The 19,954-nt window shown below is 37.6% G+C and overlaps 1 protein-coding gene across 7 annotated transcripts in view; it reads right to left on the bottom strand.

The window, feature by feature from the left end:
- ALDH1L2 (aldehyde dehydrogenase 1 family member L2) overlaps positions 1 to 19,954 on the bottom strand; it is a 55,917-nt gene that overhangs the window by 13,866 nt on the left and 22,097 nt on the right. For all 7 annotated transcript variants that reach the window (XM_024732095.1, XM_024732096.1, XM_024732097.1 and 4 more), the window contains 10 exons: positions 19,677 to 19,768; positions 17,623 to 17,770; positions 13,320 to 13,439; positions 12,605 to 12,732; positions 10,976 to 11,126; positions 8,707 to 8,777; positions 8,525 to 8,630; positions 2,644 to 2,731; positions 2,073 to 2,166; positions 818 to 917 (listed from right to left, as the gene is read on the bottom strand). In XM_024732095.1, the coding sequence (XP_024587863.1) occupies positions 818 to 917; positions 2,073 to 2,166; positions 2,644 to 2,731; positions 8,525 to 8,630; positions 8,707 to 8,777; positions 10,976 to 11,126; positions 12,605 to 12,732; positions 13,320 to 13,439; positions 17,623 to 17,770; positions 19,677 to 19,768 (1,098 nt within the window). The remainder of the gene's footprint in view (positions 1 to 817; positions 918 to 2,072; positions 2,167 to 2,643; positions 2,732 to 8,524; positions 8,631 to 8,706; positions 8,778 to 10,975; positions 11,127 to 12,604; positions 12,733 to 13,319; positions 13,440 to 17,622; positions 17,771 to 19,676; positions 19,769 to 19,954) is intronic.

Raw genomic sequence — 19,954 nt, 5'->3', positions numbered from 1 at the left:
TTGATATTTTTAGGAATTTTGCTTCTCCTTTCCCCCTTTTGGTCCATGAGTACTTAAAAAAAATGTACATAACATGAAGGACATAGTGATAAAAACAGATTTTGTGTTACAAGAAAATTTAGATTATTCTATACATTTAAATGTAATATTTCTATACCAAATTTTGCTTTTAAAAATCTCTACATCAGTTTAAATAAATCATGAATGTTTATAAATCTCTACATCAGTTTTAAAAACCTGGCCTCCAAGTTTCAAAAACACGTTTAATTATGACATTATTTTTTTAAATTAAGTGCCCTGAGCAGTCCCAAATCTAAACATAAAGAGAATGGTTTCTGTTTATGATTAGATAGAACCAAGCGTTGGGCTTCCCTGGTGGCGCAGTGGTTGAGAATCTGCCTGCCAATGCTGGGGACATGGGTTCGAGCCCTGGTCCGGGAAGATCCCACATGCCGTGGAGCAACTAGGCCTGTGCACCACAACTACTGAGCCTGTGCTATAGAGCCCGTGAGCCACAACTACTGAGCCCGCACACCACAGCTACTGAAGCCCACACACCTAGAGCCTGTGCTCCGCAACAAGAGAAGCCACCACAATGAGAAGCCCACGCACCGCAACGAAAGTAGCGCTCACCGTAACTAGAGAAAGTCCGTGTGCAGCAACGAAGACTCATCGCAGCCAAAAATAAAATCAATTAACTAATTAAGTAAAAAAAAAAAAACCCCAACCAAGCGTCATTCTAAGGTTCCTGATGAGAAGGAGGTAGAATGTGTTTCCGAAGTGGGCACCTAGTTAGGTGGACCTGACCTACTCTTACCATTCGTACGGCCTTGTCAAGTTCACAGTCACTGAATATTATAAGTGGGGATTTGCCACCAAGTTCAAGGGAAACTTTCTTCAAGTTGCTCATAGCACAGCTAGAGAAAAATAAAGGGAATATGAGCATTTAGTTTGTCTATCAGTTTCTCTCTCTGTTTCTTCAACCATAAATTACTACTTAGCATGGGAAATATAACTGAGCCTCAGAAATATTAAGAAACTTATTCAAAGACAAAACATGAATGGTAGAATGGTGATAACAGTTGAAGCTGGGTGATGAGCACACAGGAGTTCATTACACTATTCTGTAAGCTTTGTGAATATTAGAGATCTTTTGTAATAGAGACGGGTTTCTTTTTAAATTCTGTGGTCAAATGATTAGAGATTATCATATGTAAATTCAGATTCTTTAGGTGTAAGACTTTTGGTTACATAAAGGCCTGGCAAAGAACTTAACCTTTAACCAGATTACTGGCACATGGGGGGGAAAAAATCAATTTTTAGAAGTATACTGTTTATTTCTCCCTGTTTGCAAAAGTATTGTTATTTGAAGTGTTTTAAAAATACTCTTAAAAATTCAGAAAGAAGGAAAAAAATCACAGAATTCCACTCCATGGCTCAAAGGCAACTTTTTTTTTTTTTTTTTTTTACAATTTTGATATACTTATTTCTGGTCTGTATCCAAGCACAGCCTTTGTCTTCTTTAACATAGTTAGGATTACCCAATATATACAATTTTATACCTTATTTTTCTTTCTATTTACCGTTTAACACTCCAGTGTTATTAAAAATTCTACGTGACTGCACAGTATTCCATCATGTTAACAAACTTTAACCACTGCCATATTTTGGACATTTAGATGGCTTGCATTTTTTTGAACTAATGTTACTGCTTTTTAGGAATTAATTTTATACATAATCCAGATTTGATTTGTCTTTTATATGTCTTTTCAATTTCTTACTTATGCTCCAAAACCAATTTGGGCTACAGCTTTAGTACTGAAAATGTTTTGCGCTTAATGATTGTTAAAGCTATCAGAACTTTCAGTACAACTCTGGTTTTGGTGACTCTGGACTTTACACTTTGGAAAGTATTTTATTGTATTCAAACATTTCAATACCCTGTGGTAAGATTTCTCTTCTAAATTCGATGTTATTTTTCTCCCTCCAAAAGCACCTTATTTAAAGCAAAAACAAAGCCAAAGACCTGGTTTTACAGGATTTTTAGCAAATCAACATACTAAAACCAATACCTCTTCATGATCTGTTTGCCAATCAGAGTGGAACCAGTGAAACCGAGTTTCCGGATATCAGGATGTTCAGAAAGGCGCTGTCCTGCTATGCCACCTGTGGAATTACGGAATAAAACACAGATTAAAACATTATCGAGTTCTTATGGTAAAGGTGGCTTTGAATTCATTGAAGTAGATTTCTAAGCTCTCATTTAAATCTCAGTTTTACATTTTCTATACTAATAACAAAGTGACAAAAATCTGAATAATATCCTCCATGCAACTGTCAGTACCCCAAAGATGGGTATGCCTTGATTTTTTAATCTTCCAAAGCCAATTTTAAAAATTGAAATGGGCCACCGTAGGGTGGTTTTACAATGTTGTACAATTTCCACCCCTCCCACCCTACTCATCTGCCACTGTATTTCCACTTTCAGATTTTAGCACATGGTAAGTATGTTTATACTTAACTGTTTGGTAAACTGTATTTAGTTTTAATATAGTTATAAGTCAGGACAAAACACCAGTGGGAAAACTCAGCTACCCTTGAACCATTCATTAGTTACAGCAAAGTGGGTCCTTGTTGGCTTACCTGAGCCTGGAATGATGTTGATTACCCCCTTTGGAAAGCCTGCTTTAACAGAGAGCTCTGCAAACTTCAAAGCAGTCAAGGGCGTGACCTGAGCAGAAGCAGACAGCAATTACTTACTTCAGATTCTGTCCTGTCCTTTAGATCAGCACCCAGCTTTCCTGCTATGGCCGTACCAGAGTTCATTTTATTTTTTCTTTTATTGTGACTTAATTTCTGACTTACAGCAAAGTTGCAAAAATTAATACAAACAATTCCTATGTATCCATCACCCAGATTCCTCAAATGTTAACATTTTACTACGTTTGCTTTATCCTCTTTCTCTCTCCCAATGTTTTTGAACTGTTTAAGAAGTAAAATTTGATATGTCTCTTTACCTCTAAATACCTTTGTGTACATTTCTTAAAAACAAAGGATTCTTTTACATAACCACAATACAATCACCAAAATCAGGAAATGAACAACCGCTAGAATACCTAATTTACACTCCTTTTTCAGTTTTCACCAATGGTCCCAATAATGTGCTTTATAGAAAAAGAAAATCCAAGATCATGCATTGCATTTAGTTACCACGTCTATCGTTTCCCTTCCTCTGAAAGAGGTTCTGAGTTTTCTTTTATATTTCATTACACTGACGTTTTCGATAAAAACAGACCAGTTATTTTGTACAATGTCCTTTTGTCTGGATTTGCTGTTTCCATGTGATTAGATTCAGGTTATGCACTTTTGGCAAGAACACCACAGGAGTGATGCTGAATTCTCCTCAGTGCATCATATCAAGAGGAACACGCTGTTGAATAGTCCCAATGTTGGAAAGGTTAACTTTGATCCTTTGGTAAAGGTGACCTGCCAGGTTTTATCACTGTAAGTTACTGTAAAAAGAAAGGGAGCTACTTTGAGACTTTACTCTTTGTAGTTAATAAATATTTTTTAGGGAGCTACTTTGAGGCTATTTAAATATTCAGTTACTCCTCAAATTTCCACTAGTTTTAGTATCCATTGATGATTCCTGCCTGAATCAATCATTATTATGATGGCTGCTAAGTGGTGATTTTCTAATTCCATCATTCCTTCTACATATATTCATTAGTTGGCTTTCCACTATAAGAGCTTTCCTTTCTGTTTAATCAATTAACATCAGTGTGAACTCATGGATTCTTACTTTATTCAAATGGTTATAATCTTTTACTACTGTTACTTTTTTTGAGGTTCAAATTGTTCCAGCTTTGGCTGATGGATCCTGTGTGGATCCTCTGCCTTTCTGACATGTCCCGATCATTCTTTGAGCATTTCCTTGCTTTTTGGCCCAACAAGATGTTCCAGGCACACCTTGTATTTTCCCTGTTCCAACCATTCTTTCAAGAGGCCCAGGTTTCTTTTAGTGCAGAATAGTATTTTAAAACTGTGATATAATGGGAAATACATATTTGGTCTTTGTCTCTGGGTCCTGGCCCAGAGTTCCTAAAACCTTGGAATCTCAAATGAAAAATGCCTTCCATATGTTAATGAAATGGTTGGTAGCTGAGAGCCCCTTAGGTAGCTTCAGGATGGGTTTTTGTAGCCAGAAAGATCAGGCCATGGTTAGAGAGTTGGAACTTTCAGCCCCAAACCAGGGGAGAGGGACTGAAGTTTGAGTTCAATCACCGACAGCCAATGATTTAATCAGTCGTACCTATGAAATGAAATTTCCATAAAGACCTCTCAACAGTGGGTTGAGGGCTCATTCTATCCTTCTTTCTGTTCATATCTGTAACTCTCTTCAACAGTGAAAAGCAGAGCTCCCAATATCCACAATATATTTACTTGTTTGCTTAATCCTAAAATGTACAGAAAGTAATTTGAGAATTATTAAGCCATGTCCCTGTGAAAAAGAAGCCTACTAACTTCAATACTTATTTTCAGTGTTTTCGCCTCTAGTCTGAGGACATGGAGTGCAAGTGTCATTCACAAGTTACTTGGGTGAGTGCTTCCTCACTCCCTTCGGCGTGGTGATGTTGTTCATTTGAAGTTTGGCTTGACTGATTTTTTTTGTATTCGATTTTGGCCTCATCTACTTTGATTGTGTTTCTTTTCTTTTTTTGTTCATTTGCTGTCTTGTTGAGTATGGGAAACATGCTTCCCAAAGTGAGGACTATACAAAAGCACATTCAGAGAAGTGTCCTTCTCCTGGCCAACCACCTCCCACCCCCAGTCCTTTCCTCCACATCCTGCCCAAGTCTTGTAGTTAATCAACCTAATTAGTCTCCGTTTTATCCCTCGTATGTTTCTTTTTGCTCAAATGAAAACATACTTATTTTCCCTTTCTTTTTACAAAAAAATTGGTATAGTTATGGATCTCATTTTAAAGATCTATTACAGCAATGCATATCTCAGAAGCAAGATGAAAGTCATATTTTTACACCCTTAAAAAGCAATGCTGATCAAGTCTTAAATTAGTACTCGGTTAGCTTGGTCTCAAAAAATGGAATGGGCAAAAATTGAGCTGTGACTAGAAAATAGTAGAGCTATTTTATTTTGTATATTTTAACGGAAGAAGATGTGAAATAAATCAAACATAACTAACATTTATTATGTGGCTGGATAATGGTACTCTCACTCTGTCTGAATGAAGGTCAGATGGTCACTGGTCACAGAGTTACGTGTGGTATCCTAGGAAAGAATAGGAGCTCACAAGGCCAAGGGAAAAACAGTGGTTTCCTCACTTGCTCCTGTGCTTTCAGAATATTGCCGTGTGTTGACGTTTACAGGCCAGGTTGCATGGGTTCATAGACTATGTTGTTGTTTTAACTAATGCAAACTTCATAAAATGATCAAGTGACTTAAAAAGAATCTACATAGAAACTGCATAATAAATAATACTAATAGAGCAAATACAAGTAAACAACAAGAAAAAAGCAGGGTTAACATTTTTCCTCCTTCTAGTAACAGGTCCATGACAATAACATTGTGAGGTTTAAAAAAAATGGCAATCTAGTTAGACTTGACAAGAAATTTCAAATGCCCAAATATTTGAAATTGTCAAGAAGATATTTCAAATAGTGGATTTATACCTACTATAGTTAAAGACAATCCTAGACCAAAGTGTATATTATTATGCCTTAGTATGAAGTCATCATGATTAGAAAGACTTTTTAAAAAACTATCCTAAATTAGTGATAAGATTTTTAAAGTAAGAATAAAAAGATTTTATGCCATTAATAAATAAAATAAAACAAATTGTTTCATCTTTATCTCATCCCTTTTCATTTTATTGATTTTCTTCCATTCGGCTAACCAACAGGAATATAGGTTTATATTATGGCAGGATTATAGGTTTAAATGATATATGCAAAAGCATTTAGCAGTGTCCTGGGCACGAGTAGGTCATTATTAAATATTAGATTAAAAAAGGTGTTAGAGCCTGACAGACCTGGACCAGTTCAGACCATGGGAATCTGTACTTCTTACTGGTAAAGGGAGGAAAGCCAAGTGATTCAGCCCTCCTGCCATTTGCACAGGGCCTTAATACTATCAATGGTTTCATATCATAATAAAAAGATATCTCCCACATAACAACGGCAACTTTGGGTCTTTCATTCTCAGGATTAAAATTATCATCAATCATTAAACTATCAGTTTTAAATTGCAGATAGAGTTAGACTGTAATTTCCACAGGAACAGAAATTTTATGTCTTTGTCAATGATAATATGCCTGGCAAACAGTGGGCACTCAATACATGTTTGTAAATTTTGAACATTCTATGTAATCACTAGGGTTTTCCAATGCTTAGCACTCTCTTTGGATGCCATATAGTGGTTCTCAACCCTGACTGTACCTTAGAAACTAATGTGAAGATTTTAAGTAATACCGATGCCTGGCCTCTGACCCAGACCAATTAAATTAGAATCTCTGCCAATGGGGCCCAGATATCAGTATTTTTAAAAGAGAACTCCAGATGATTCTAATGTGCAGCCAGGATTGAGCACCACTGGGCTAGGTTACCTGCCTTCTCTCTTCACTTTACTAGCTTCTTGCTGTTTAATGAGTGTTGCTGCTTGGGAGAAACAGCACTCATACAGGATGCTGGTGAACTGTTCCATTCCCATGGAAGGATGAGCCAGCAGCTATCACACAAACACAAGTATCTTTTAACTAAGTGATTCTGCTATTAGGAACATACCACCCTATAAAGATAATTGCACATGTGCATGATGCCATATTTAAAAGGTTATTAACTGCAACATAGTCTATAACAGCAAAAAGATGGGAAAATCTCAATATCTATTAATTAGGTATTGGTTAAATAAAATATTGTTTATCTACACACTGGAAACTGTTTTAAAAAAAGAAGTTTGGGGGACTTCCCTGGTGGTCCAGTGGGTCAGACTCCGAGCTCCCAATGCAGGGGGCCCGGGTTCGATCTGTATTTGGGGAACTAGATCCTGCGTGCATGCCACAACTAAGAGTCCACATGCCGCAACTAAAAGATCCCGCATGCCGCAACTAAGACCTGGCATGGTATAAATAAATAAATACATATTTTAAAATTTTTAAAAATTAAAGAAAAAGTGCTTAACACAGCACGTGGCACATACCAAGTGCTCAATAAATATTTTTTTTTAAAAGTTATTTTTCCCCCTTTGGTAGTATGTATAGAATGCTATTTTATTTTATTTTAGTTTTGTATTGTATTATGGTTAGAACACTTAACATGACATCTACCCTCTTAAATTGTTAAGTGTATAATACAGTATAGTTAACTACAGGCAAAATGATGTGTAGCAGATTTCTAGAACTTACTCATCTTGCATAATTGAAACTTTATGCCTGTTGATTAGCAATTTCCCATTTCCCCTTCTCCTCCTGTGTGATTTTTAGTTGGTTAAAAAAATTTTTTTAATTATTTATTTATTTAATTTAAAAAATATGTTTGTATACACAGAGAATATTTCTGGAATACCTAAGAAACTAATAAATAACAATAACATTGGTGGCCTCTGGGAGGCAAATTGGTGGGCTGGGGGAATAAGATGGAGACTTTTCACTACCTACCTCTTGGTATCTTTTGAATTAAAAAAATTTTTGAATGTATACCTGTTTTTTTTACTGAAATTGTTTCTAATGAGGAAAACAAGATGGCTGTGGTCACATGACTATGTAGTTATGACAAACGAAATTGTATTTTTTTTTAATCCTAAAAGAAGAAATAAAAGAATAGTTAATAAGTAGCAAACTGTAAACTCTTCTTGAACAGAGACCAAGTTTTCTCCACAACTTGGGTACCTCAGGATGTCTACCACTGTGCACTGTCCAGAGTAAATGCTCACAGCCAGGTGTTAAGTTGGCTACCATATTTTTTTCTTGAAAAGCTACTGTAGCATTAAAAAGATGTTTTTGAGAACTCTATCATCTGAATTATTTTTTAAATTATTTCCTCATTTTCCACATGTATATATTTCCACACAGCTGCCACAATTATATACATTCTTTTGCATGCTTGTCCCTCATCTTGCATAACTTTACAATATTTTTGATAATGAAAACTTGAAGGTCTGCAAAAAACTTTTTCTTTTGATATGTCGTAGCTACTCTAAATCACTACTGGGCATGTGGCATTTTGCAAGAATTGAATTGGTTTGTAGAAATTTAATGGATTTCACTGACATACACTATGCCTGCTTCCACTGTCATGGAAGTTCTAAATTTTGGAATCCCCATAGGATACACTGGGTAGCTATTAAAAATGAATATTTACTAATATGAAAAGATGCCCATGATATATGAAATGATGTTGTGATATATGATCCCATTTTTGCTTAAAGACATACTATTTGTAAATGTACGTCTCTGGTTTTAAGTAAACACGAGGGGAGGAGATGCTGTACCTTGCCCTGCACGTCTTACCTGCGCTGGCTTGAGCACTAAGGTGTTGCCTGCTGCCAAGCACGCGGCGCTCTTCCACGCCAGCATCATCAGCGGGTAGTTCCAGGGGATGATAATAGCACAGACACTGCCGGGGAAGAAAGAGACATCCTCAGTCCTCTCGAACCAACACAAGTCACTCAGAAGCGCTCTCCTTGTCTTACCCAAGTGGCTCCTTCCTGGTGAAGGTCAGATTGCGATTTGGACGGGCCTGGTTGATGGGAATTGTAGAACCCTAAAGAATGAAAAAGGTTGATACTATTTTACTAATTTCAGTGGGTAAACTTAACGAAGCCATTTTCTGTCTGCCTCTCTTGCTTTTTCTTAGCTGATATTAAAAAAGCAGTGCTCAATTGATGAGAAATACATCTACACCTAAAAAGGAACTGCTATGTCTTTCTCAAAAGAACTGAGACACAGGAGAAAAAAAACATAGTTCTAATTTAATCGCCTCCATTCCCAATTTCTTGGCATGGCAGAGAATGTTAACTGCCTGAGCAATATCCATTCTCCCCTCGGTTCTTAGTAACAGAAACCCTATATTAATAATGGGAATGGCAACGTGCCCAGATAAACTACTATGTTCCCCAGTTTCCACAGCAGATAGGGATGGCCAATGGAAGACGTAAGCACAAAGCACTGAAAGGGGAACACTCTTTAAAGTAGGCTGACTCAGCTTGGAAAATGCTCTTTGACTCTCCCCCTCACTCTCACTCTTTCCTTCTTCCTTCTCAGAATGTTGCTAAAAAGGCTGGCACTGCAGTGGTTATCATGAGACCAAGAAGCAGCCATGAGGGTAGAGATCATACGGTATAAGGACGCCCTGGCAAAGAAAGAGCAGGAATCTTTATCTCACACACTGGACTTGAGTGCCTGCCTTTGGACTCTTGAAAGTGAGATAAAAACAAACTTCTTAGTTGGGTTTTCTATTATACGCAGCCAAATTTGATCCCAACTGATTCATGACAGTAGTCTTTTAACTGAAGCTATACATCTGTTTTGCCACATAAAATATTATTGCTGTTACTAATACAAGTAAGTGTACAGTCTCTTATCTGAAACCCTTGGGGCCAGGTGTGTTTTGCGATTCAGGATTTTTTGACTTTAGAAACATAATATAATGTGTATACCTTATACAATGTTATTATATCTATAACCTCCAATAAGGTCTGGGGAAGCCCCCCATAATCAAGCATATTAATATTTATTCAGTGAAATATATGAATATTCACTCTAAGTGATATGAATAGAGATTACAGACTCATCTTGGTTCAGGTCAGGTTTTGGCGCCAAAAGAGTCTGAACCAATCAAACAAATCAATTTTCAGGTTTCACGGCAATTTGGATTTCATAATTGAGGATGAAGGATGGACTTGAACTGCTCTTACTAAATACTTATATATGTATGATTTTGTGGCTGAACAATAATAAAAACGACATTTATGTGCAAGACCTACTATGGTGCAGACTTTAATCCTGTAGTATATAAACACTTGTTTCTAATCCTCATAACATAACTTGCAAGGTATGGATTATTGTGACCATTTTACAGACGAGGAAAGTAAGGCACAGAGAGGTAAATAACTTTAACAACAATAGCTGGTAAGTGTCAAAGCTGAGGCTTGGAACCAGTTCTCTCTGACTCTATATTAATGGTGTCGGCGGCAATGTGCCCAGATAAAGTATTATGTTTCCCAGTCTCCTTAGCAGAGACAGCCAGTGGGAGATGTAAGCACAAGGTGTAGGAGGATCGGAATGCTTTTTAAAGTCCTTTACCTTTCTCCCTCTTCGCCACTTCCTCCTTGCTGCTGGGAACGTGGCTGTGACGGCTGGTGCTTCAATGGCTACCATGAGTCTATGAGTGGCATGCATTCTTTTGTTTGCTGCAAGCCCTATTTCCCTTCTGTATCCCAATACCAAAGCCATGTGTAGTTGCCATTTATCATCACACATGTAATATTTATTTTCTTGTAGAAAAAAGGAAATGGAAATTTTTATTGAACTCATGTCTTTAAAATCTTGTTCTTATAACCAGTCTGCATAGCCCATCTATGTTAGCTCTCTGACCTCTATAGGTATTTGAGTTTTCAATTCCTCCATGATACCAGGCTTCTCTCTATATGCCAACAAGACTGTTAGATGCTCTCAAGAGCATTAGATTTTAGGTTCAGAAAATCTTGAGTTCAAATCCTAGCTCTATGGTTTACTTACTATGTGACCATAGGTAAGTCATTCATTGTCCTCAAGCCTCAATTTCCTCACCTGTAATAAGAGTTAATAGATATCCACCTCCCTCAGATGATTGTTATAAGGATAAGATGAGAAAACCTACATAAGGGGTGGCTCTGACAAAGTGTCTTTACAGACTAATAAACATTCGTCCCTTTTCCTCTTGGAATGATCTACATGGAGACAAACAACATTTGCACTTACTTGAATTTTGTCACACCAGCCAGCAAAATACCTGAATGTTTGCACAGACATTCCAATGTGAGTCTTCAGAGCCAAGGTGTAGACAGCCCCTGAATCGAGGGCTTCGATGGTCGCCAGCTCTTCTTGGTTTTCTTCCAGTAGGTCTGCTAGTCTGTATGCATAAAGAAATTCATTCAACAAATATTGAGTCTCTACTGCATTTAATGCATCATCCTAAGGGCTGAGAACTTAGAGGTGAACACAAATGAACCAGGTCTCTGTCCTCATGGAGAACATGGTCTAGTAGGGAAGAGAGACATTCAACAAAAATTGTCATTAATAATTTGTTTTAAGAGTTATAATGAAGAAGCAGAGGGTGTTGGAAGTCTGTATCATTTGCACCATAGATGTATAAGCAGTAAAAGAGTGGTTGAGCCACAGTAATCCAAGGAGATCAATGACAGAAAACAGTGGGAACGTGGATAGTTCATGAATATACTGGGAGATGTTAGGGGGCAAACCACACTCCTAGAGAACCCAGGAACACTTGAGGCTTTCTGGTTGGGACAGAAATATTTCCAACACTAGCTGAAAAGGACAAAGACAGAAAAACAAGGAATGAATGATAAACACTGCAACAGGTTTCTGTTTGGTGTCTAGTTTCTTTGGGAAGATAAGTTCATAGTCCAAGTTCATCTTTTGTGTTCACCTCTTCCATTTGTTTTCCTTCCTTCCTTTAGTGATTCTGAGATGTTCCTTTTGGACCATTCCAAAGTCAGGCTTGAAATCCTCCTCCCTAATGTTTCTTTCAGATCCTGTTCCAAGAAATCTTTGGACAAAGTCAGCTATTTGGCTTTTAGTAAGTAGAAAACTGAATTTATGATCGAATCTGATTACTCTTGGCATACTCAGCTACCGATTTATAATACCCTTTCCAGGCCTTAGTGTTTTTCCTCCTTGCTTCTACTCCCTACACATGAAGTAGACTTAAAATGTCCCTTTGGAAACAGCAGGGTGCTGGATGTTCTCCATGTGCTCTCGTCTCCACCCTGCTCTGTGATCCCTGGAGGATGACCTTTATAGACTACATCACAGGCTCCCGTGCTCTCTCACTGGGCATTGCTAATGAGGGGCCAGTGGGAGGCACCCCCAAGAGACTGGCGAACTGGAGGATAAAATGGTCTGGGATTTGAATCCTCCGGTTGCCTCAGCGATGGGCTGTAGACCAGCAGATGCTGCGTCCCTCTACCCAAACCCGCTGTAGTGTGGTCTTCTCCTACAGCTATAGATCTTACCTGATTCTAGTAACAGCTCCTTCCTCTGTCCCTTCAGGCCTTGGAGTAAGAGCACCTTCCCCCTGTTCTACCCCTGCCTGGGTGCTTCATTATCCTTTGACGGATTCCCTTGACTTTGCTCACATCTTTACAAATACATAGTCCTTTACTAAACTTCTTCCGGTACAGGGACGCTGACTGAAACAAGCAACAGTACAAAAACCAGGAACTCATATATATGGGATTTTATAGGATGCAAGGGACAAAAGACGTGCTATATAACAAGTGCATGCTAGAATGTTTTGAAGAAATTTTTAAAATCTTGGCAATTTGGTCAGTATCCAAAGGCCACAGGCTGCGTCCTTAAAAATCGTACCTGTACATCAATATTCCTCTTTCTCGTGCATTCATTCTTCCCCATTCACCATTTTCAAAAGCATCTTTGGCTGCTGCCACTGCTTTATCAACATCCACCAAAGAGGCATAGGATACTTTGCATATCGTCTATTTCAAGGTAGGAAAAAATAGGTTCTAGGTTATCTATATATGGAGATACGCAATTATGTTTCTTGGGATTAATTATTATACTATAAAATTCAAAGAATTTTTATGATGGAAAATCAATACTTCCAGTAATATAGTAAAGAAAAAGAAACAATTTTTTAACATGAAAATTATGAGCCTAAAATTTAGTACTTCGCATGTCACACTACACTATGAGAAGACACATTTAGGAAACTGTATTTCTTCTCTTGCCTTGGGGAAGCTGAATTTCTCACCACGAGCTTGCAAAGTCTGAGATTTTCTTTTTCACACATATAGCTTTATGTGGAATTGTGCTTCTGATGTGTGTAGGTATAGCGATCCATCTAAATTCATCATAAATATTCATTCTTTAAAGTTGGTTACTGTAGTTAACAGCAGCCAGTACCAGAAATGGATAGTTGAAAGAAATGCATGAAGTACATTTATATTAAGTGCTCAGGGTCAGAGTAATAGAATAAGTAACTTTTTAAGACTGTTTTATAACAGTGTATAAATGAAAAAAATCCACGATCAGTGGTCACTACACACGCTAAGAAATTACTCACAGATCCATCTGTTGGGTTGATGGTGTCATAAGTCTTTCCATCATCGGCATCTGTGAACTGTCCATTTATGAAGCACTGATATGGCATTTTTACTGTCATTTCGTTGACCTCCTTTGAAACCTAAGAGAGAGAATTATATTAGTAGATTCAATGGATTTCTGTGCGTATGCATTTGATACCAAAGAGCAATTAAAGAAGCTTATTCACTAATGCAGAGGGAGGCGTTAAGTCAATGGGATTCTAGTGCTTACTGTCCAGAAGAGACAAGCATGTGTAATATTTAGGCCTTATGATGCTTAGATTGGCCATTGAGACAGGAGGTTGGCTTCTGTGATGACCGAAGTACTCTAGGGGGAGCTTTACAAAGATCTGTTTTCTTCCTCGTAGAGGTGAAATATGACTCAGAAGACCTCAAGATCATGGAAACACCACCATCTAGTGGCAACATCTGTGGAGTGCACCAACTACTGTCATTCAAAGTTTTGAAATTGCCTGTCAATAGGTTTCCTTTTACGCTGGTGTCATTTTAAGTTTTCTTTCCAGTGTTCTTCCCCGTTTTCACTTTCCCTCTCTTACATATGTGTTGCTTAAATTGTACTCTCTACTATTAGCTGGCAAGTGAATTTAGATTAGTCCATTGACCTCTATAAATCTCAGTTTTTCCAACAATAAAATGGGGATAATACACCTGCTTCATACAGTTATTAAGAGACATAATTAAAAATATACACGTGAAAGAGCATTATTGGCATAAGGTCACACATCAATGAAGGCATTAAAAAGGAAATTTAATGATTTCAGAAATTATTTTACATAGAGAAATTGATGATGCCTAGAAAAGAAACAAAAAATAGCAAGAGGGTAGCTTGCTGCTCATCATCAGTAAGTATTAGAGAAATACAAATCAAAACTACAATAAAAAAAAAAAAAAAAAAAAAAAACTACAATCAGGTACCACCTCACACGGGTCAGAAGGGCCATCATTAAACAGTCTACAAATAACAAATGCTGGAGAGGATGTGGAGAAAAGGGAACCCTCCTACACTGTTGGTGGGAATTATATTGGTGCAGCCACTATGGAAAACGGTATGGAGGTTCCTTAAAAAACTAAAAATAGAGTTGCCATATGATCCAGCAATCCCACTCCTAGGCATATATCCAGACAAAACTCTAAATTTGAGAAGATACACGCACCCCAATGTTCATAGCAGCACTATTTACATAGCCAAGACATGGAAACAACCTAAATGTCCATCAACAGATGAATGGATAAAGAAGATGTAGCACATATACATATACATATACATATAAACAATGGAATACTACTCAGCCATAAAAAAAGCAATGTGCAATAACTGAAATTTTACAAGTCACTGGAGAGGTTCAACAGTAGATTCAAGCAGGCAGAAGAAAGAATTAGCAAGCCAGACAATGGGTCAATAGAGATATCCAGTCTGAAAATAGGAAGGAAAAAGAATTTAAAAAATGAATAGAGGGACTTCCCTGGTGGTCCAGTGGGTAAGATGCTGCACTGCCAATGGACGGGGCCCGGGTTCAATCCCTGGTTGGGGAGCTAGATCCCACATGCATGCTGCAACTAAGAGTTCGCATGCCACAACTAAGAGTCTGCATGCCACAACTAAAGATCCCACGTGCTGCAACGAAGACCCAGCACAGCCAAAATAAATTTTAAAAATGAATAAATAGTTTTAGAAAATGAATAGAGCCTTAGAAGCCTGCAGAACACCATCAAATGTACCAACACGTGCATAATGAGAGTCCCAGGAATGAGTGGAGAAGGGGAGAGGGGCAGAAAGAATATTTGAAGAAATAATGGCTGAAAATGTCCCAAATTTGATGAAAAACATTAGTCTGCACGTCCGAGAAGCTCAATAAACTCCAAGTAGAAAAATCTCAGAGATCCATCTTAAACACATCATATAAAAATGGTCAAGAGCCAAAGACAAAGAGGGAATCTTGAAAGCCGCAAGGGAGGAGCAACTCATCACATAAAAGGGATCCTCAATAAAATTAACAGATGACTTATCCTCAGAAACCACGGAGGCCAGAAAGCAATAGGATGATATATTCATAGTGCTGAAAGAGACTGTCAACCGAAAATTCCACATGCAGCAAAAACACCCTCCAAGAACAAAGGAGAAATTAAGTCATTCCCAAATGAATGAAACTAGCACATTGCTAGCACACGAACATTGCTAGCACACTGCCTTTCAAAAAGTACTAAAAAGTGTCCTTCTGGCAGAAATGGAAGGACACTAGACAGTAATTTAAATCTACATGGAGAAATAAAGAACACTGACAAAGGTAAATATAAGTCAGTATAAATGTATTTTTGTTTTTAAACCCTTTTCTTCTTCTATCTGATTTGAAAGACAACTGCATAAAGCAATAATTATAAAACTATGTTGGTGGGTTTATAATGTATAAAGATGTATTTGTATGACAGTAATAGCACAAATAAGGGGGTAGGGAGCAGAGCTATACTGTAGCAAATTTTTTCTACACTATTGGTATTAAGTTGGTATTAATCTGAGCTAGAATGTTTTATGAAAAACGTCTCTTGAAATCCTCAAGGCAACCATTAAGGAAATAAAAATATATAGCAAAAGAGATTAAACTGGCATACTAGACAATATCCATTTAACAAAAAAGAGGGCAGTAAAGGAGTAGAGGAGCAAAAAAGGCATAAAACAAGACATATAGAAGCCCAAGTGGCAAAAGAACAAACAGATTAATTGGACTTAATCAAATTTTAAAACTTTTGTGTGTTAAAGGACACTAACAAAAAAGTGAAAAGAAAACCCATAGAAAGGGACAAAATATTTACAAATAATAAATCTGATTAGGGTCTAGTATCCAAAATATACTAAGGTCTCCTACAACTCAAAAATTAAAAAGACAAATATCCCAGTTAAAAACGAAGCAAAGGATTTGAGGGAATTCCCTGGTGGTCCAGTGGTTAGGACTGGGTGTCCTCACTTCCAGCGGCCTGGGTTCCATCCCTGGTCAGGGAACTAAGATCTTACAAGCTGTTTGGTGAGGCCAAAAAAACCAAACCAAACCAAAACAAAAGAAACAACAACAATGACAAAAAAAAAACCCCAAACAGGTGAAATATTTGAATAGGTATTTCTCCAAAGAAGACATACAAGTGGCCAATAAGCACATGAAAAGATGTTTATCATTAGTCATTAGGGAAATGTAAATCAAAACCAGAACAAGATGTCACTTCACACCTGCTAGAACAGCTGAAAGAGAAAAGACAGACAATAGCATATGTTGGTGAGGACATGAAGAAATTAGAAGCTTCCTACATTGCTACTGGCATTGTAAAATGGTGTAGTCACTTTGGAAAGCAGATGGGCAGTTCCTCAAAAAGTTAAACATAGAGTTACTATATGACTCATCAATTCCACTTCTAGATATTTACCCAAGAGAACTGAGAACATATGTTCACACAAAGACTTATACATGAATTTTCATAACAGCATTATTTATAATAGCCCCAAAGTAGAAACAGTCCAAATGTACATCAACTGAGGAAAGGATAAACAAAATGTAGTTTATCCACACAATGGACTATTACTTGGCTAGGAAAAAGGAATGAAGTGATAATCTACTCTACAATATGGTTGAACCTTGAGCACATTATGCTAAGTGAAAGAAGGCAGCTGCAAAAGGCCACTTATTACCTAATTCCATCTATATGAAATGTCTAGAATAGGCAAATCCATAGAAACAGAAAGTAAATTAGAGAGGAGAGCAGAGAATGACTGCCAAGGGATACAGGGTTTCTTTTTAGGAGGTGATACAAATGTTCCATAACCAGATAGTGGTGATGGTTGTACAACTCGGTGAAATACTAAAAAACAATGAATTATACATTTTATTTTATTTATTTTGTTTATTTATTTATTTTGCGGTACGCGGGCCTCTCACTGCTGTGGCCCCTCCCGTTGCGGAGCACAGGCTCCGGACGCGCAGGCTCAGCGGCCATGGCTCACGGGCCCAGCCGCTCCGCGGCACGTGGGATCCTCCCGGACCAGGGCATGAACCCGTGTCCCCTGCATTGGCAGGCGGACACTCAACCACTGTGCCACCAGTGAAGCCCGAATTATACATTTTAAAAGGGTGAAATGTATGGTATCTGAATTATAATCTCAATAAAACTGTCATTTTAAAAAGGTTGTAAATGTAAAAACAAATGGATGAAAGGTACAGCATTCTTTTATAGTACGAAGGTCTTAACGATTTAGGTTTTCGACACCATGGACAGGCTTACATAATCCACCACTAGCTCCGCTTCTTGATCGTCTCCTCTCAGTTTCCTCACGACTTTTTGGATGAAGTCTTCAAACTTGGTGGCCATATAAACATCCTCATTCTGTAACTGAAGTCCTCCACATTTCTGTCTTATCTCTTCAACCAGCCTGAAAGGAAGAACCAGCTCATGTTACTTACATTTTTAAAAGAGTTTAGAGGGACTGTGATTACATTTAATGTGCTTTGAAGTAGGACGTATGTCACATGCCTATTTATATCCCATGAGATCTTCTATGATAATAATCAGAGAAATTGATAAGATTGGGAGAAAAAAAATTTTAAAGCGGTCTTGAAGGACAGTGGCAATTATTAAACTTTTTATTTATGTTTTAAAAATTTTATTTATTTTTGGCTGTATCGCATGGCACGTGGGATCTTAGTTCCCCGACCAGGGATCGAACCTGCAACCCCTGCATTGGAAGTGCGGAGTCTTAACCACTGGACTGCCAGGGAAGTCCCAGCAATTTTTTTAATACATGACTAGAAATACCAGAAATCAAGGCAAAGACATTTTAATTACTTGCAAGCAAGATGATAAAGGGCACATAAAATCAGTTTCTTTCCTTTCAAAATACTCAAGGAATAAGAAATAAGGAAAACTTCTGAACTGTGACGATTATAAGAAACCAAAGTCATACCGTAGAATACTTTCTCTAGATCCTGTGAAACAATAAAACAAACATTTGTTTGTATTACATGGCTAAGATAGGTACGAAATAGAACCATCGGGAAGGTTAATATAATTTGTAAAGTCCTTTTCAACCCTTTGATTTTTCACTGTTAAGTTTTCAAATCATAGCTCTAATTTGACATTTCTTGAGTAGCAAAGGTGTACCAGACAGAGGTGTACTAGAAAGCTCACCACAGGGGTTGCTCAGCCATGTATTCCCTAAGAGAGATGAGGTGCCTTGGTAGTCCAAGCTAATAATATCAGATGATTATGGTAAGTCAGACACTCAAACAGGAAATGGGTAACTCCTGCAACAGTATCTTGTTAGCAAAAAACTAGTGTTAAAAGTACAATGTTGAAATCTTTAGCTGAGCAAATGAGAAGGTTCTGGGAACTCATGAACCGTAGCTGAGAAATCTGTAACTTGAGGAACCAAAACTTTTAACTTCTGGTAATGATATTTGCTCTTGAGAGGATTGTTTTTGATGATTGGAATAAAAAAGATCCACGAATGAAGGGACTTTGTCTTGTTCATGACTGTATCCCCAGTGCAAAAAACTGTTCCTGATGTCATAAATGTTCAATAAATTGTGTTAAATACATGAATGAATAAATAAATAAATAGACAGAATGTTCATCAAGAACACTTGCTTTGCCGACATGAAGGATTGTCAAGAGGAGTTTACCTTGTTTATTTAGTAAATGGCCATAGTGTGGCCCTCAAAGAAAAAGCACCTCTGCAAGACTCGTCACTGTTAGGATCCTGGTCTGCTCTTCATGCCACAGAGGGTGGCTTTCTAGTCCTCTAGCCCTTTCTACTTGTTTGAAACCTCTGTAGAGAAATTCTGACTGTCGAGTGATTACCCTTACTCTTGCAAGAAGTCTGGCAATCCTCATTCTAGATATATCATATCAGGTAACTTAGAGAGATAGGAGAAAAAGATTAGGGGTAAGCATAATCAGTGTAAGGTATCCTTTTAGGTGAGACTATATAGAGAAGTCCCTTTTAACATTCTCACTCAGAACTTCCCAATTCTAACTGGAGGAGAATCAACTAAGAAATATGAAGACAGATTTTTAAATGAAACAAATAATTAGAAGGGTTGTTTTCTAGGTGTACAGTAAATATGAAAATAACTCCTGGTTAGCAACGAAGAGAAGGGAACAAATACATGTATTTGACCATGGAAACAAACAAACCAAAAAAGATGAAGAAAAGAGAAATACAGTAGATGGGTACAATAGAGTGATAACAACCAGTACAAAGGATTTCGATTTGATTTTCAAAGTCAAAGTCAAAATCCCTGGTGGAGGGGTATGAGTCAGTAAGGTGGTGGTTTTACCTGACAACATCCATTGAGCTTGCTCCAGATTTAAAGAAGTCTGTTGAATCTTCAATAACAGGGACGTTGCTTAAAATCCCAGCCCAGATGACCTGCACACGGGAAACTTTTATGAGGGAGCTGAAATGTAGAACGCTGTGGCAGAGACTAGTTAGCTTCTCACCAAACCTACTTCTTTTCCTGGATTGATTACAATTCTCAGCATCTCCTTAAGTTAGAGGCGGCCGTGTGACTGACTTCTAGCCGGTGAATATGAATATAAGTGACCTGTACTCCCA

This window comes from Neophocaena asiaeorientalis, unplaced genomic scaffold, assembly GCF_003031525.2.
Source record: "Neophocaena asiaeorientalis asiaeorientalis breed wild unplaced genomic scaffold, Neophocaena_asiaeorientalis_V1.1 scaffold418, whole genome shotgun sequence".
NCBI lineage: Eukaryota > Metazoa > Chordata > Mammalia > Artiodactyla > Phocoenidae > Neophocaena > Neophocaena asiaeorientalis.
This window is presented reverse-complemented; position numbering and strand designations above follow the sequence as displayed.